Raw genomic sequence first — 14,464 nt, 5'->3', positions numbered from 1 at the left:
ACATTTGAAATCGAAGTAGTACTATTGCAGAAGTTAAACAACAAGACTCAGCGTAATGTTTGTAAATTTTGCAGGGCTACTTTCCATGGTATAAATATAGAACCAACTTCTTCAGCTGCCTATGTGCAAACGAGGTAGAATATGGTGATAAGATCAGAATGACTAGAAAGAAATCAGACTACTACTGGCGCCATCTATCGAAGAAACAAGAAAGCTGAAACATATTTTCCTTAAAGGTTAAGGGTAAAGATGGGTTGGAATTAGGGTCGTTAACTAGAACAGAAAGATTTTTTTTTTTTTTTTTTTTTTGAATGTGAAACTCCTCTAGAAAATCTAATCCACCAATGCATGATGTTTTTTGAATAATATTGACTTCAGAAAAATCAAAAGTGTGATTTTCTGACTGCTGATCGATAGACTGTTGGACAACAGAGCATTTCTCTTGTTTCCTTTGTCCTCACATATGCCTCATTCATGTTCTTAAACGCGAAATTTTAAGGCTCTCTTAGTTTGACCAATGTAAATTAAACCACATTGGTAAGGAATCCTATAAATACCCCAGGAATTCATATCCGGAATGAGGTCCTTAAATATGAAACTAGAAATTTTATTGGTAGAAGAAAAACCATTCCGAAAATTAAACAATCACAGTTTAACAAAGTGTGATAAAAAAAATCTGATGTGTACACCACATGACTTCCTTGTACGGAATATTAAATTATACGCATTTCTTTTTTTTTTTTTTTTTTTTTTTTTTTTTTTTTTTTTTTCATTTCGTTTAAACTTATTGGATTTAATTAAACCTACTTCGCCAACAGCGCATAAACCGCAATAGAATAAATACATTCTTTAAAATTCACACTATTTGTTTACCATAGCGACACTCTGGCGCTAGGTTCACTTAACAGTATTATATTTCGTTCATATTATAACTCAGAATGCACAAAATTTATATCATTTAAAGAATTATCTAATCGTTGCCACATATTCTATTCAAATACTATAATAAAGCTAGACGATGTATAAAAGAAATTAAGCAAACAAAACAAAAAAGGAACAGTTTTTCACAGACAGTTCAGTATTTCTCATTCCATTAATTCAGTTCTCACTTCGCGACAAGGCAAAAATACATAAAACCGCAAAATATCTGTATTAAAAATTACATTAATAATTATTAAAAATTAAGTGAATCTTACACATTTATTTCCTCGAAAAAATTCCAGAAAGGATTAAGCATGATTTAAATCGCAATAATAAATGAAGGCGTTATCTTTGTTGTTGCGAAGCTAAGTTTCTCTAGATTGCCAACAAATCCACTAGTCTGCTGTTTCAAATGTAAATAATCGGGTGTACACCAACTGCGCTAATGAAAATCCCGCCCGGATCGAGCTATAGTCCAACTGCGCCAATTAAAATTTCTTCCCCCTGCTGCTTACAGGTTACAATTTAACTTTTTGAAGCCAATTGTAGCCAAGAGGAAAACAAAATAAAGGAATAGAATGACATATCACAAGAACAAGTAATAAATATCTGACAAGCAGGCTAATTACTTAATTACTTGAATAACAGTAATAAATACGACAGCTAACAAATAAAATAAAAGGTATTGGTAAACATACATATTAACATTACAAACATCTTTCATTTATTATAATAATATCATAAATTAAATAATTATAAAGCATACAAATTATATTTTTAATAAATTACATTAATAATAGTCAAGATGTCTGAACTAGACTGGAAAATTTAATAGAGTTCACTAGCGTGCAAAAAATTATTCCATATCAAAGTGCGTTAAAATGTGCTAAAAATATTTTTTGTTAATTAAAGTAATCATGTAAATGTTTGCAGAAATTAAATTTAGTTAAATTTAAAAAAAGGCTTATCATGATATGTATTATTACAACATTACTATGCATTTGGAACACTGACGTATAAATTGTAAATAAATTTAAATTATTATGCTAAGAAGTTTTTTCTAAAATTTATCTAGAAGAAAGTAATAAAATAAGCTACATGCTGAAGATTAAGTAAGCTTTGCCAAGGGGTTAGAAACATCTTCTGTTAACTAGAGTTGTGATGCAAGAATTTGTAGAAATTATCATTTAAATATAAATTGGCATAAATAAAATACAAAGTATATAAATTCTACATACATGAAAACTTGAGTACAGTGCAAAATGAATGTGAAAAGGGAAATGAAAATCCCAGGATATGAATATAAGGGAGTTTGAATTTTTTTTTTTTTTTTTTTTTTTTTTTTTTTTTTTTTTTTTGTTAATTATGAAAATTCTGCTGACGCTCATAATTATTAATTTATTAATTAAATGTGCATTAGAAATTAAATGTATGCCAAAGTACATCAGGTGGAAAACAGAATTAATATTTAAACGTTTCTAGTATTAAAATTTGGAATTTGTAACAAAGTTAAATAAACTTAGAATAACTTCAATGACTAAAAATGGAAAGTTTAATACGGGAATATATTGCAATAATATTAGTGTGAATTTAGAACGACTTAAGAAGTCCAATTTTTAGATTTAATAAAGATAATTTTTATAATTAAATTAGAACTCTTTACCTAAAATGGTCAATTTGAAAGTTAAAACCATTCTGCTATCTAAGATTTGTTAATATTGATCTAGACAAGAAACTTATTTAAGGTGAGCTACAAATCCGATATTTGATAGGTTGATTATGTATAGTTTTGTGCATGTCATTAAGCTATCAATTTTACTATTCAAAACTGAGCGACTAAAATCTACAACTTGGAAAGGTTTTAATTCTTACAGAGAATAAAAAGTTCTGGCTCATCATTCCTTTAAGCATCATAAAACTTTAAAATGAGTGTAAAAGAAATTTATTTTTACTTTAGCACACGCCAGACATTAAATTAATATTTGTTTTGCATGCACAATTTTTACAAATGTCCCATTAATGGCGATAAATGACTTTTTGTAGCACCCAATGTTCTTGAAAAAGAAATAAGGGACAGGAAACGTCGCGCAGTTCGTGGATTAGATAACTGGGGGGACGAGGATCTTCGATCAAATTTGGATCGTACTCTACCAATCGTACACTACCAAATAATCAATGGCCGCCATAAAAAAAAACTGATGTGTACACCACATGACTTCCTTGTATTGGAATATTAAATTGGAATATTAAATTAGACGCATTTTTCTTGCATTTTATTTAAACTTATTGGATTGAATTAAATCTACTTCGCCGACAGAGCATAAACCACAATAGAATTAATGCATTCTTTAAAATTCCCTCTAGTATTTGTTTACCATAGCGACACTCTGGCGCTAGATTCACTTAACAGTATTAATAATTATATAACAGTTAACTTATATAAAAATTTTATAAAGGAAACTAAGTTAACTGTTATATAATCCAATAATTATATAACAGATAACTTATATATTTCGTTCATATTATTACTCATAATGCACAAAATTTATATAATTTAAAGAATAGAACTATCTAAGCGTTGCCACATGTTCTATTCAAATACTATAATAAAGTTAGAATGATGTATAAAAGAAATTAAGCAAACAAAACAAAAAAGAAACTGTTTTTCACAGACGATTGAGTATTTCTCATTTAATTAATTCAGTTCTCACTTCGCGAGAAGGCAAAAATACATAAAAACTCAAAATATCTATATTAAAAATTACGAAGTAAATCTTAAACGCTTATTTCCTCGAAAAAATTTCAGAAAGGATTAAGCATGTTTTGAATAATAAATGAAGGTGTTATCTTTGTTGTTGCGAAGCTAAGTTTCTCTAGATTGGCAACAAATCCACTAGTCTCCTGTTTCAAATGTAAACATCAATGGCCGCCATTAAAAAAGGCTTAGCGGCAATTAAACAACTTTAAAATTGCTGATAATTCTAAAATTATTGCACACAGATTTACTAAAGGCATAAAATCCTTAACCGTGTAGGGTTTATATTTATTTTAACTAACATTCATTTTAAGTTTAAACTATCGTTCCTGTCAAGCCTTACTTTCCCCTGGAATTGCCAATGCCAGAGTATGTAAATTTTAGTAGAACGCGCAAGGATTCAAATTATCAGCGGAAGTATTCTGAGTTAAATAGAAGGGAAACGAGTTCGAAAGAGTGCTTTCTTGCTTCACGAGTGTGGAGGTGGCTAGTTAGAAATTGAAGAACCACGCGTTTCGCCCTGTGTGCTTGCCTCGGCAAATTGTTAAACTTTCAACGCAATATTCAGAGTTTGCTGAATTATCAGCGGTATTTTAGAACGCGGTGAGGTTAGTTACGTTTAGAGAGCCTCGTAGTTAGTCATTTGTTATTATCTCTTTTCAGTTTCTTATTTTTATTTTACCGCCGGGTCGGCGTAGTTTGTGAGCGTGAAGAGCACGCATTTGTAATTTCTAAGGTTAAATAAAAAGGGACTTAAACCCTTCTCAAGACTCTGTCTAATTTCCAGTTTTCAGCAGTCACCACTTTGTTGCGTGCAGGTTGGAAGCGCGCAACTTTACATTGGCGCCCGAACACTTCTCGAACTGAAATGGCCGAAAATTGGATGGAAGCTACGGGACAACAACAAGAAATGGCAAGCCAATTGGAAGGATTTGGATACCTGGTCCAGACTTTGAGAGCGTCAATCAAGCCAAACGTCAATTTCGACGGAAAACATTCGGTGGCGATATTTCTAGAAAGCCTCGACAATCACTTTCAGCTCTACCCTGTGCCTGAAAGACAAAAAGTTGCCATCGCCACATCTGCACTAAGAGGACAGGCCGCGCTGTGGTGGAAGAATGTAGGCAAATTTTTATAAGGGGAATTCGGAGACCAGACATATACATTTGAAAATTTCAAAAAATCGTTATTAAAGGCCTTCCCGATAGTGAAAGTTCGAGCAAGGCTAGAAGCCGAACTATATAGTTTCTATCAACGGGATATAGAAGAGATGACGGACTTTATTCTGCGAAAAATTAAACTGACGGATATGCTGTATGGGAAGAAACCCGACGCGGAGATTATTGAAATAATCTTACCAAGATTGCTACCTGCTGTTCAAGATTACTTCGAAATTAGAAACCCAAGCACATTGCAGAAGCTCTTCGAATTGGCGGTCAAGTTTCAAAATCGCAGAATAACGGAAAAAGCTAGAGGGGCATCGTATTCTCAAAGTACCCGAAGGAAATCTTCAAATGAGCAAACCAGAAATGCAAATCGCTCTTATGGGGGAAAGAGCTATCAAGCTAACTCATCGAACCTCGAGGGTCAAGGCCCAAAAAGAAAATTCGAAAATAAACATCCGCGTACCCATTAGGCACAAATTGAAAGGAAAGCTTTAAACGAGTAGAGGGGCCTGTGAAAGCGAGGGTCCAGACCCCGGAAGTTTTAAAAAAACCCTCAAAAAGACACTTAAATACGGTCATCGTAAAGAACTCACATCTACCAATTATACAAGTCCTGGTTGGCGATGTACCAGTAGAAGCCCTCATCGATACAGGAGCAGAAGGTAATTTTATGAGTGATACATTTTTCAAGAAGAATTTTTATAGGTTACGATTATTTAAAAACAAAAACACAGAAATTATAGCGGCACAAGGAAAAACCTGTCAATGTATCGGGAAATTATCATTAAACATACAGGTAAAAGATTAAAGCCTCAAAGTATTAATTTTTGTAGTAAAAAATCTGCAAAATCCACTTATTTTAGGTATGGAGTTTTTAAGGGCCGCGAGGGCCAAACTGAATTTTCAAGACAGTTCTATTGTGCTGGAGAGAGACAATAGGGTGGTGGAACCAGTGGAACAACCGCAAGTTGACCTTAGCCATTTGAATGACCATGAAAGTCAAGCCATCCAGCAAGTGGTGAGTACTTTTTCAAACTTGTTTTCAGACCGGCCTGGTAGCTGTCAAATAGTTACGCATCAGATACAGTTAACTGCCGGCAAACCCTGTAGGACTAAATCTTATCGCTATGATAAACAGAAAGACCTAATTATAGAAGAACATATTCAGGAAATGTTAAAGAATAAAATTATAACGCCTATAAATAGTCAGTACGCGTAGTAGTCGTACTTTCCTACGTAGTAGTCGTACTACGTAGGAAAAAGAACGAGTTTCCTCCTTCGGATAAAAGGGCTTGGAGGTTTGCTATCGATTACAGAAAACTGAATAGTATTACTAAATTCCCAGTTTACCTTTTGCCGGTTATAGAGGAAATTATTAGAAAGATTAAATCTACTAGATACATGACTACTTTGGACTTAACGTCTGGCTACTATCAAATAGCTATGAGACCCAAGACATACATAAAATCGCGTTTATAACAAAATCGGGCACTTATGCATTTTTACGCATGCCCTTTGGGTTGTGTGGGGCCCCATCTACATTCCAGAGAGCTATGGACATTGTTCTAAAGCCTGTCCTAGGAAAATTGACTTTAATCTATCTAGATGATATAATTATAACGAGTTGTACGTTGGAACAACATATTAAAGATTTAGAAGAAGTTTTTAAATTATTAAAAGAGGCCGGTCTTACAATTAACGCCTCAAAATGCAAGTTCGCAACTAAAGAACTTAAATATCTCGGTTATAAAATTTCGCAAAAGGGTATAGAAACTCAAGAATCAAAAATAAAAGCAATCAAGAATTTCCCACCTCCCAACACCGCCAAGAAACTTTCTTCTTTCCTTGGGTTATGTTCTTATTATCGGTCATTCATAAAAGATTTCGCTAATATTGTTGAACCCTTGTTAGTAATTAAAAGAAAGAAAGGAAAGTAAATTCACGTGGACAGCGGAAGCAAATACCGCTTTCGAAAGGTTAAAAGAAGCGCTTCTCAGTGCCCCGGTTTCGAAATTCCCGGAGGGGGACGAAAACCTGGAAATTGCAGCAGATGCGTCAGACTATGCTGTGGGTGCGGTTCTTATGCAAAATAGCCATCCTTTGGCATTCTTTAGTAAAACGTTGAATCAGACACAAAGGAATTATACAGCTACAGAGAGAGAAACATTAGCCGTATTAATGCCTGTACACAAATTTCGAGTTTATTTCGGCAAAGCGCCAGTAACAGTCTTTTCGGATCATGCGTCTGTTGGTAGACTTTACTCGGGGAAAAACCTAACGCCCAGGTTAATAAGATGGGCTTTAAAACTCCAAGAATATAATCTAATAATAAAATATAAACCGGGTAAGGAAAACAATGTAGCTGACGCACTTTCTCGTATAAAATTGGAAGATGAAGATAATGAACTTAAATGCGCTGTGTTGACTTCAAAAATTTTAGATTCTAGAGATACAATTATCGCTGAAATGAAAGCTGATCCTGAATTTGGAAGTATCTATGCATATTTGCAAGACCCCGACAGCTTTGAGCACACAGATATCGATGCGATAAGAAATAGAGCAGAAAACTATGAAATAATAGATAATTTATTATTTTATACAAAAACAACAAACGAAAATCTCGAGTACAAACCAGTCATCCCAGCGTCGCTTCGATTAAGCATTTTGAAGGAATTACACGACGAGAAAACAGCGGGTCATTTAGGGGTCAGAAAGACTTTAAAAAGGGTACGCGAGGCGGTATATTTCCCGCAATTATACAAAATAGTAACTGCGTATGTCAGGTCCTGCAATCAATGTCAGTTAATAAATGATATTAATTACAGCCCGGCCGGGTACTTAAATAGCATTCGCGCTACATTTCCGAATGAAATTTTAGGCATAGATCTTCTTGGTCCTTTCCCCCAGAGCGAGTTAAATAAAAATCGTTTTCTTTTAGTAATTGTAGATCATTTTTCAAAATGGACAGAAATTGTTCCACTTAAACGCGCGTCAGCCAAAACAGTCGCAGATGCATTCTTACACAGATACATTTTAAAATACGGTGCACCGATAAAAGTCATTAGCGATAACGGTAAACAATTCATTAGTCAAATATTTGAAAACATATGCACTGGACTTGGCATACGCCATATCAATATGGTTGCGTATAGACCACAGGCAAACATAGCAGAAAGAGTTAATAAAATTATTGTAAAAATAATTCGCAGTTACGTTAGCACACATCACAAGCGCTGGGATGGCTACATAAATGAGCTAGCTTATGCTTTAAGAACGGCAAATCACGATACTACGGGAAAAACTCCAGCAGAATTATTTTTAGGCCGAAAGTTAATTACGCCTTTAGGAAATTATTCTTTGTGCAACAAAGAGAGCAAGAATTTAAACAGAAAGACGTGCTAACGCTTATTGACCAGGCGATTAAAAGCTCATACGGCAAGAAATAGGCAAAAAGTATATTATGATAGAAAACGCCGTGAAGCAGATTTTAAAGTTGGGGATAAAGTGTTGAAGCGGAAATTTTCTTTTTTAAGTGCCCCAGACAATTTTACTACAAAGTTAGCTCCAAAGTTTGAAGGCCCCTATGTAATTCAGGAAATCAAAGGAGTCGTATTGTACCTTAACAACGAGACAGGGGAAATCTGTAAAGCAAGCCCGACCAGGTGAAAAATATTATAATCAAAATGATTTTGAAATCCTTAAAAGTTTCTTGCAGGACTCAAGTCTAAAAGAAGTAGAAGGTCCAGAAATAACAACTGTTCCACCACCCAAGAAGCAGAGAACTGAAGAGAAGCCTAGCCCTTCTACAACCCATGCGACGGTACCGAAAAGAAGAAACGAAAACTTTCAGACTCCAGCATTTAAGAAAAACAAGAAAGCAAAGCCGCCGCGTAAAGAAACCTTGGTAAAGAGGAAAACACCACTTACAACGTATCGCAGTAGAAATTATACATCAAGGAGAACGCTCCCATGGCCAGAGAGTCAGGTTCAAACAAGGCCGCCGTTCCCAAAAATACAAAGACAGCAGGAGGAATGAAAAGACCATCACCAACAGAAGAAATTCAAGCATGACTCCAGACTGGAGGACGCCAAGACCAGCCGTTCAGGGGGAAAAACGGAAAAGACAGCAACCCGACGACTACCACTCCAATAGGCCAGCAGGCAGAGGGCGAAAAAGAAAAATTAACGTGGACGACACTCGGAGGGCTTTAAGGAGAAGACTGACGTCCATGAAACCTATAACGTGGGAGCAGTTCTGCCAGAAAAGAATGACGGAGTTCCATTCATCGAAAACTCAAAGATAAGTTAAAATCTTCTATAAAATTTTTTTCTTTTGTTCCGAATGTTATGCGTAAATACGAAGTTCTATATTTTGACGGAAGTCAATGTGTCTCGGTTGAGACTTAGTTTTGTTTTACTTTATATAGCTAAGGCAAAAGTATTAATTTCCTTAAGTATAAAATCTAAGAACAAGCAGTTTCTGTTGGTCGAAAGATTAATTCTGTTATGTTAAAGCCAAAATTTGGCCGAAGATAAAAATAACTTCGTATTCTTGTATTAATAAGAACTTTAGTTTCAGTGCCGCCAGCTTGGCGAAGAATGAGTAAAGTAAAAATTTAATTTTCTCTTATTCATTTTATGGTAAATTATAAAAATCATATGTATTAGAATTTTGTAAATATACGTAAATACTTCAAAGTTATGTAAAAGTAGAATTTAGTCTAGAAGCATAAAATTTTAGATTCTAAAGGTAAATGCTCAAAAGCAATGAATTCAAATTTAAGTATTAAACTGTAGATAAAATCACGCTTTAGAGCGAAAGCCTGCATGTCTAAAGATGAATGAGGGGGAAGTTTGAATGAATGTGTTTTGTAGGGTTCTCCACCTACACTTGAATTTTAAGAATGTTAAAGTAGCTCATCGAGTTGTAGAATGTCGAGTAAGGTGTGTCTATTTGGTCGTTGAATTCTAACAAATCATTGTGGTTAGGGGAAGTGTTGCAATACTAAAACACGAATATTCCCGTTTGACACCACACATGGTGGAGAGCCAGGGTAAAGTTAAATTCATGTTTGAATTCTTGAATGAATGTGAATTAAGCAGTAACTAAGGAAAACGAATCGTTTAAAAACAAAAACTTATTCAGTGTGAAGAAAGTGTAAATTATAATGTATTTAGAAAGATACTGATACTTATTCCTTCCAGAAGCTGGAAGGAAGAGAACAAGATTGTTTGCTGAAGTCCAGGAAAAGTTGCTGTAAGAAGAGAGAATTAAATAAGTATACTCAGAAAGTTATTATACCTTTTGTGAGATAAGATTTTCTTTTATGTAAATGAGACTCTTAAAATTTAGTTCAGAATTGTAGAAACTTTTCAACAGGTCGTTTGTAGGACCTGCTTTTAAGTTTTCCAAATTCTGGCAGCGGCAAATGTAGGGTTTATATTTATTTTAACTAACATTTATTTTAAGTTTAAACTATCTTTCCTGTCAAGCCTTACTTTCCCCTGGAATTGCCAATGCCAGAGTATGTAAATTTTAGTAGAACGCGCAAGGATTCAAATTATCAGCGGAAGTATTCTGAGTTAAATAGAAGGGAAACGAGTTCGAAAGAGTGCTTTCTTGCTTCACGAGTGTGGAGGTGGCTAGTTAGAAATTGAAGAACCACGCGTTTCGCCCTGTGTGCTTGCCTCGGCAAATTGTTAAGCTTTCAACGTAATATTCAGAGTTTACTGAATTATCAGCGGTATTTTAGAACGCGGTGAGGTTAGTTACGTTTAGAGAGCCTCGTAGTTAGTCATTTGTTATTATCTCTTTTCAGTTTCTTATTTTTATTTTACCGCCGGGTCGGCGTAGTTTGTGAGCGTCAAGAGCACGCATTTGTAATTTCTAAGGTTGAATAAAAAGGGACTTAAACCCTTCTCAAGACTCTGTCTAATTTCCAGTTTTCAGCAGTCACCACTTTGTTGCGTGCAGGTTGGAAGCGCGCAACTTTACAACCGGAAGATAAAATCAACATAATTCAATCATTTTTAAAGCAAAAAATGTACAATTTACCAACATATAAGAGTAAAGAAACTGAGATCACTGAGCCGGGTAACAGAGTGGATATATATATAAATATATTTATATACGTTTGGTGCGGCCGATTGCAACCAAAATACGAGGTGCACATCTACATGTTATAGGAGTCCTATACACAAAATTTCAATGTTCTGAGGCTATTCGTTTACGAGTTATGCGAGATACGCTCGTACGCATACACGTATGTACATACGTTCGTACAGACGCCACGAAAAATTCTCTTCAGAATTAATTTTAAAGCAGTTTTATAATTTTTTTGAAGGAAAAGAGTATTTAATTCTGTCCTTACGTAGAGATATCACGCAAAAACATCGAAACATCGTTAAATTGCGTTCGATAGCGGTCAAATGGATATTTTCGTTGAAATATGCTGCCTGAAACTTTTCGCGATTACAATACTTCCTTTTTACTTCGTACAAGTAAGTAAAAAAGGTTTAGCGGCACTTACACAAGTTTAAAATTGTTGATAATTCTCAAAATATTGCATACAGATTTACTAAAGGCATAAAAACCTTAACCGGAAGATAAAAACAACATAATTCAATCATTTCTAAAGCAAAAAATGCGCAATTTACAAACATATACGAGTAAAGAAAGTGAGATCACTGAGCCGCGTAACAGAGTGGATATATATATAAATATATTTATATACGTTTGGTGCGGCCGATGGCAACCAAAATACGAGGTGCACATCTACATGTTATAGCAGTCCTACATACAAAATTTCAACGTTCTGAGGCTACTCGTTTTTGAGTTATGCGATATACGTACGTACATACGTACGTATATCGCATAACTCAAACATACGTACGTATAACGCCACGAAAAATTCTCTTCAGAATTAATTTTAAAGCAGTTTTATAATTTTTTTGGAGGAAACGAGTCTTTTATTTTGTCCTTACGTACAGATATCTCGCAAAAATATCGTTAAATTGCATTCGATAGCTGTCAATATGGATATTTTCGTTAAAATATGCTGCCTGAAACTTTTCGCGATTACAGTACTTCCCAATACTTCCTTTTTACTTCGTACAAGGAAGTAAAAATCACACTTTCCATTTTTCTGTAGCCAAAACTATTCAAAATATATTTTCCATTGGTGAATTAAATTTTTAAAGGCGTTTCACATTCAAAAAATCTTTTTGTTCTGGTAAATGACTAATTCCAATCCATCTTTACCCTCAGCCTTTAAGAGAATTATATTTTAGCGTTCTTGTTTCATCAATAGATGCCACCAGTAGTTTGAAAATTTTGTCTCTATATCCTATCTTATGTATTTGCATTTAGGCAATTGAAGAACATGATTCTGTATTTAAACCATCGAAATTAGTCCTGCAAAATTTACAAACATTACGCTGATTCTTGTTGTTTTAACGTCTCCAATGATTGTTATTCAGTGTGTTATTTTAACCTAAATCAAAGTCTGAGTTTTAAATATATATTACACTGATGAAATCGCTATATATGGCTATTTTATCTCAAGTAATGTGACCATTCAAAATAACTTCTTTATTTCTGACAACCTTTATATTTCTATCTTTCCCCTTCAACTGTTAGGAATATTTCACAGAGCTTTCACAAACTTTTAAATACTTTTTTAGCGCTAAACCATAATATTTTACTACTATGGGAATGGGATCAAAACTGGCAAAAATTGTAAGATTGCCAGTTTCATTTCATTAGATTCATTTGATTAGTTTCATTTCATTAGATTAGTTCAGATTCATTTGATTAGTGATTGGAAAGTTATCTAGTTATATATATTGAATATTTTCTAATCATATTATAAGTTATAAATTTGAATAAAAAATAATAATAATAATAAAAAAAAAAAACTGAGCAAATAATAGCAGAATTTTGAGAGTAATGAAACATGCGTTTCGTCTTCACTATGAATGTTTATAATGTTTTTCACCTTGATTCTACATGTGAATAATGAAAACAAGTCAAGAGGTATCTCCGAATTATGATAAAATAATGAGCGCTGAAAACAGCATTTTGATATCACTTGTTAGAAAGCAATAAACCGCATTAATTGAAAATTTATAGTATTACTTTTACCGACATATGGTAGACTTTTATGGTAGTATTTCTATTAAATTTATCGTTTGACTAGTTTTTAATATGTACTTGCCTCTTACTAATTTTAATACCTGCGAAACTGTAATATCAAGTTAAAAAGTTACTAAATGATATAAGCGGCAACTAAAAGATTTAAATTTCTAATATTTACTACGTTTTCAAAGTATATTGCAAGAAAATGTATTGTTCAAAGATGCGTGTTAACTTTCTTAAAAATTATTGCTGTGAGTATCACAATTTCTATCATAACTGAAAAACAGAATACGATTAAAATATTATTCTGTAACGGCATAAAATGTAAATAATTAGTTTGGAAGTAACTCACAAATATTTAAATGAGCATATCTTTAGAATTTCCGATAGACAGTTTTGCGACTGAGATAAAAATGTTTTTTTTTTTCTTCCCCTTCAACAGTGAACCATTGCTCGCTTTTAAATCGTTGAGTTTGTTAACAAATATTTTTTAATACCTGACAAAATACGAAATAGATAATAAAACCAATCCCAATTAAGGCTTCCAGATGCCCATATTCGATTGGAGGACTGCGTTATTCATAATTTGCTCTTCCTACGTACTGTTGTTTTTCAAAGTGCAAGAAACAAACACACATTCATGCAGATTATTCATTATTTAATTTCTTTAAATATAATACAGGGCTGTAATATTTGCAAATGGTTCCAAGACATCGTTGCGATTCAAAGACTGATATTTTATTTATACATAAATTTTGTTATTATTTTGATGATAAGCACCAATACTTCTTTCAATCTTTCTAACGTAACGTTCATTACCGGAAGGGGAGTGAATGTAACGGCATAAAATGTAAATAATTAGCTTGGAAGTAACTCAAAATATTTTAATAATTATAAATGTTTACTTTGCATATTATTGCATTATCGTTTTTGCAACAGTTTTTACCTTTAGAATCCGATTTGTTTTTAAAAATAGATGAGTTTTTGACCACTGAGTTAGTGAATAAACTTATATTTGGTGTTGATATGGTAATCTTTTTAATTATAGTAAGATTTTATCTGCATCTTATTACGCTGTACCAACTGAGGATTCATAATAGGTGTATTTATACCCCTTAGGCAGCGGTAATAGTTATTCAGACAAGGATAAGATAAATTATTTTGAAATGACAAAGTCAATGCCTGGGTAAGAAATCTAGATGAATAAAGTAATAAACTGGAAAATAATAATACATTATTACCTGTTTTGTTCCACTAAACCTTTAAAGATTATCATGTGCTGTACATTACGCAAGAAGCAGTTCTAAATTATCCAGCTGTGTGAATCCACAAACCTATGCTATACAGCATCACGCAATTTCGTTTTCTTCATTCCGGGTTAAATAAATACTGTTTGTTGTGTATAATCTTAATCTTTCTTTGGACACACAAGCATTAGAAAAATATGTAGACAAATGTTATTATATTTTTTAAAATGTCTATTAT

The 14,464-nt window shown here is 33.4% G+C and overlaps 1 protein-coding gene across 2 annotated transcripts in view; it reads left to right on the top strand.

The window, feature by feature from the left end:
- LOC118179467 (synaptotagmin-2-like) overlaps positions 1–14,464 on the top strand; it is a 57,750-nt gene that overhangs the window by 18,296 nt on the left and 24,990 nt on the right. Inside the window, exon 2 of one of the 2 annotated variants that reach the window (XM_085815429.1) lies at positions 10,048–10,121. The exons of the other annotated variant lie outside the window; for it this stretch is intronic. Coding sequence (XP_085671555.1) covers positions 10,048–10,121 — 74 coding nt within the window. The remainder of the gene's footprint in view (positions 1–10,047; positions 10,122–14,464) is intronic. 2 annotated transcript variants of the gene reach the window in all.

The sequence above is a fragment of the Stegodyphus dumicola genome, chromosome 4, assembly GCF_044657685.1.
Source record: "Stegodyphus dumicola isolate Sdum_Otavi_A_Nest chromosome 4, ASM4465768v1".
Taxonomy (NCBI): domain Eukaryota; kingdom Metazoa; phylum Arthropoda; class Arachnida; order Araneae; family Eresidae; genus Stegodyphus; species Stegodyphus dumicola.
This window is presented reverse-complemented; position numbering and strand designations above follow the sequence as displayed.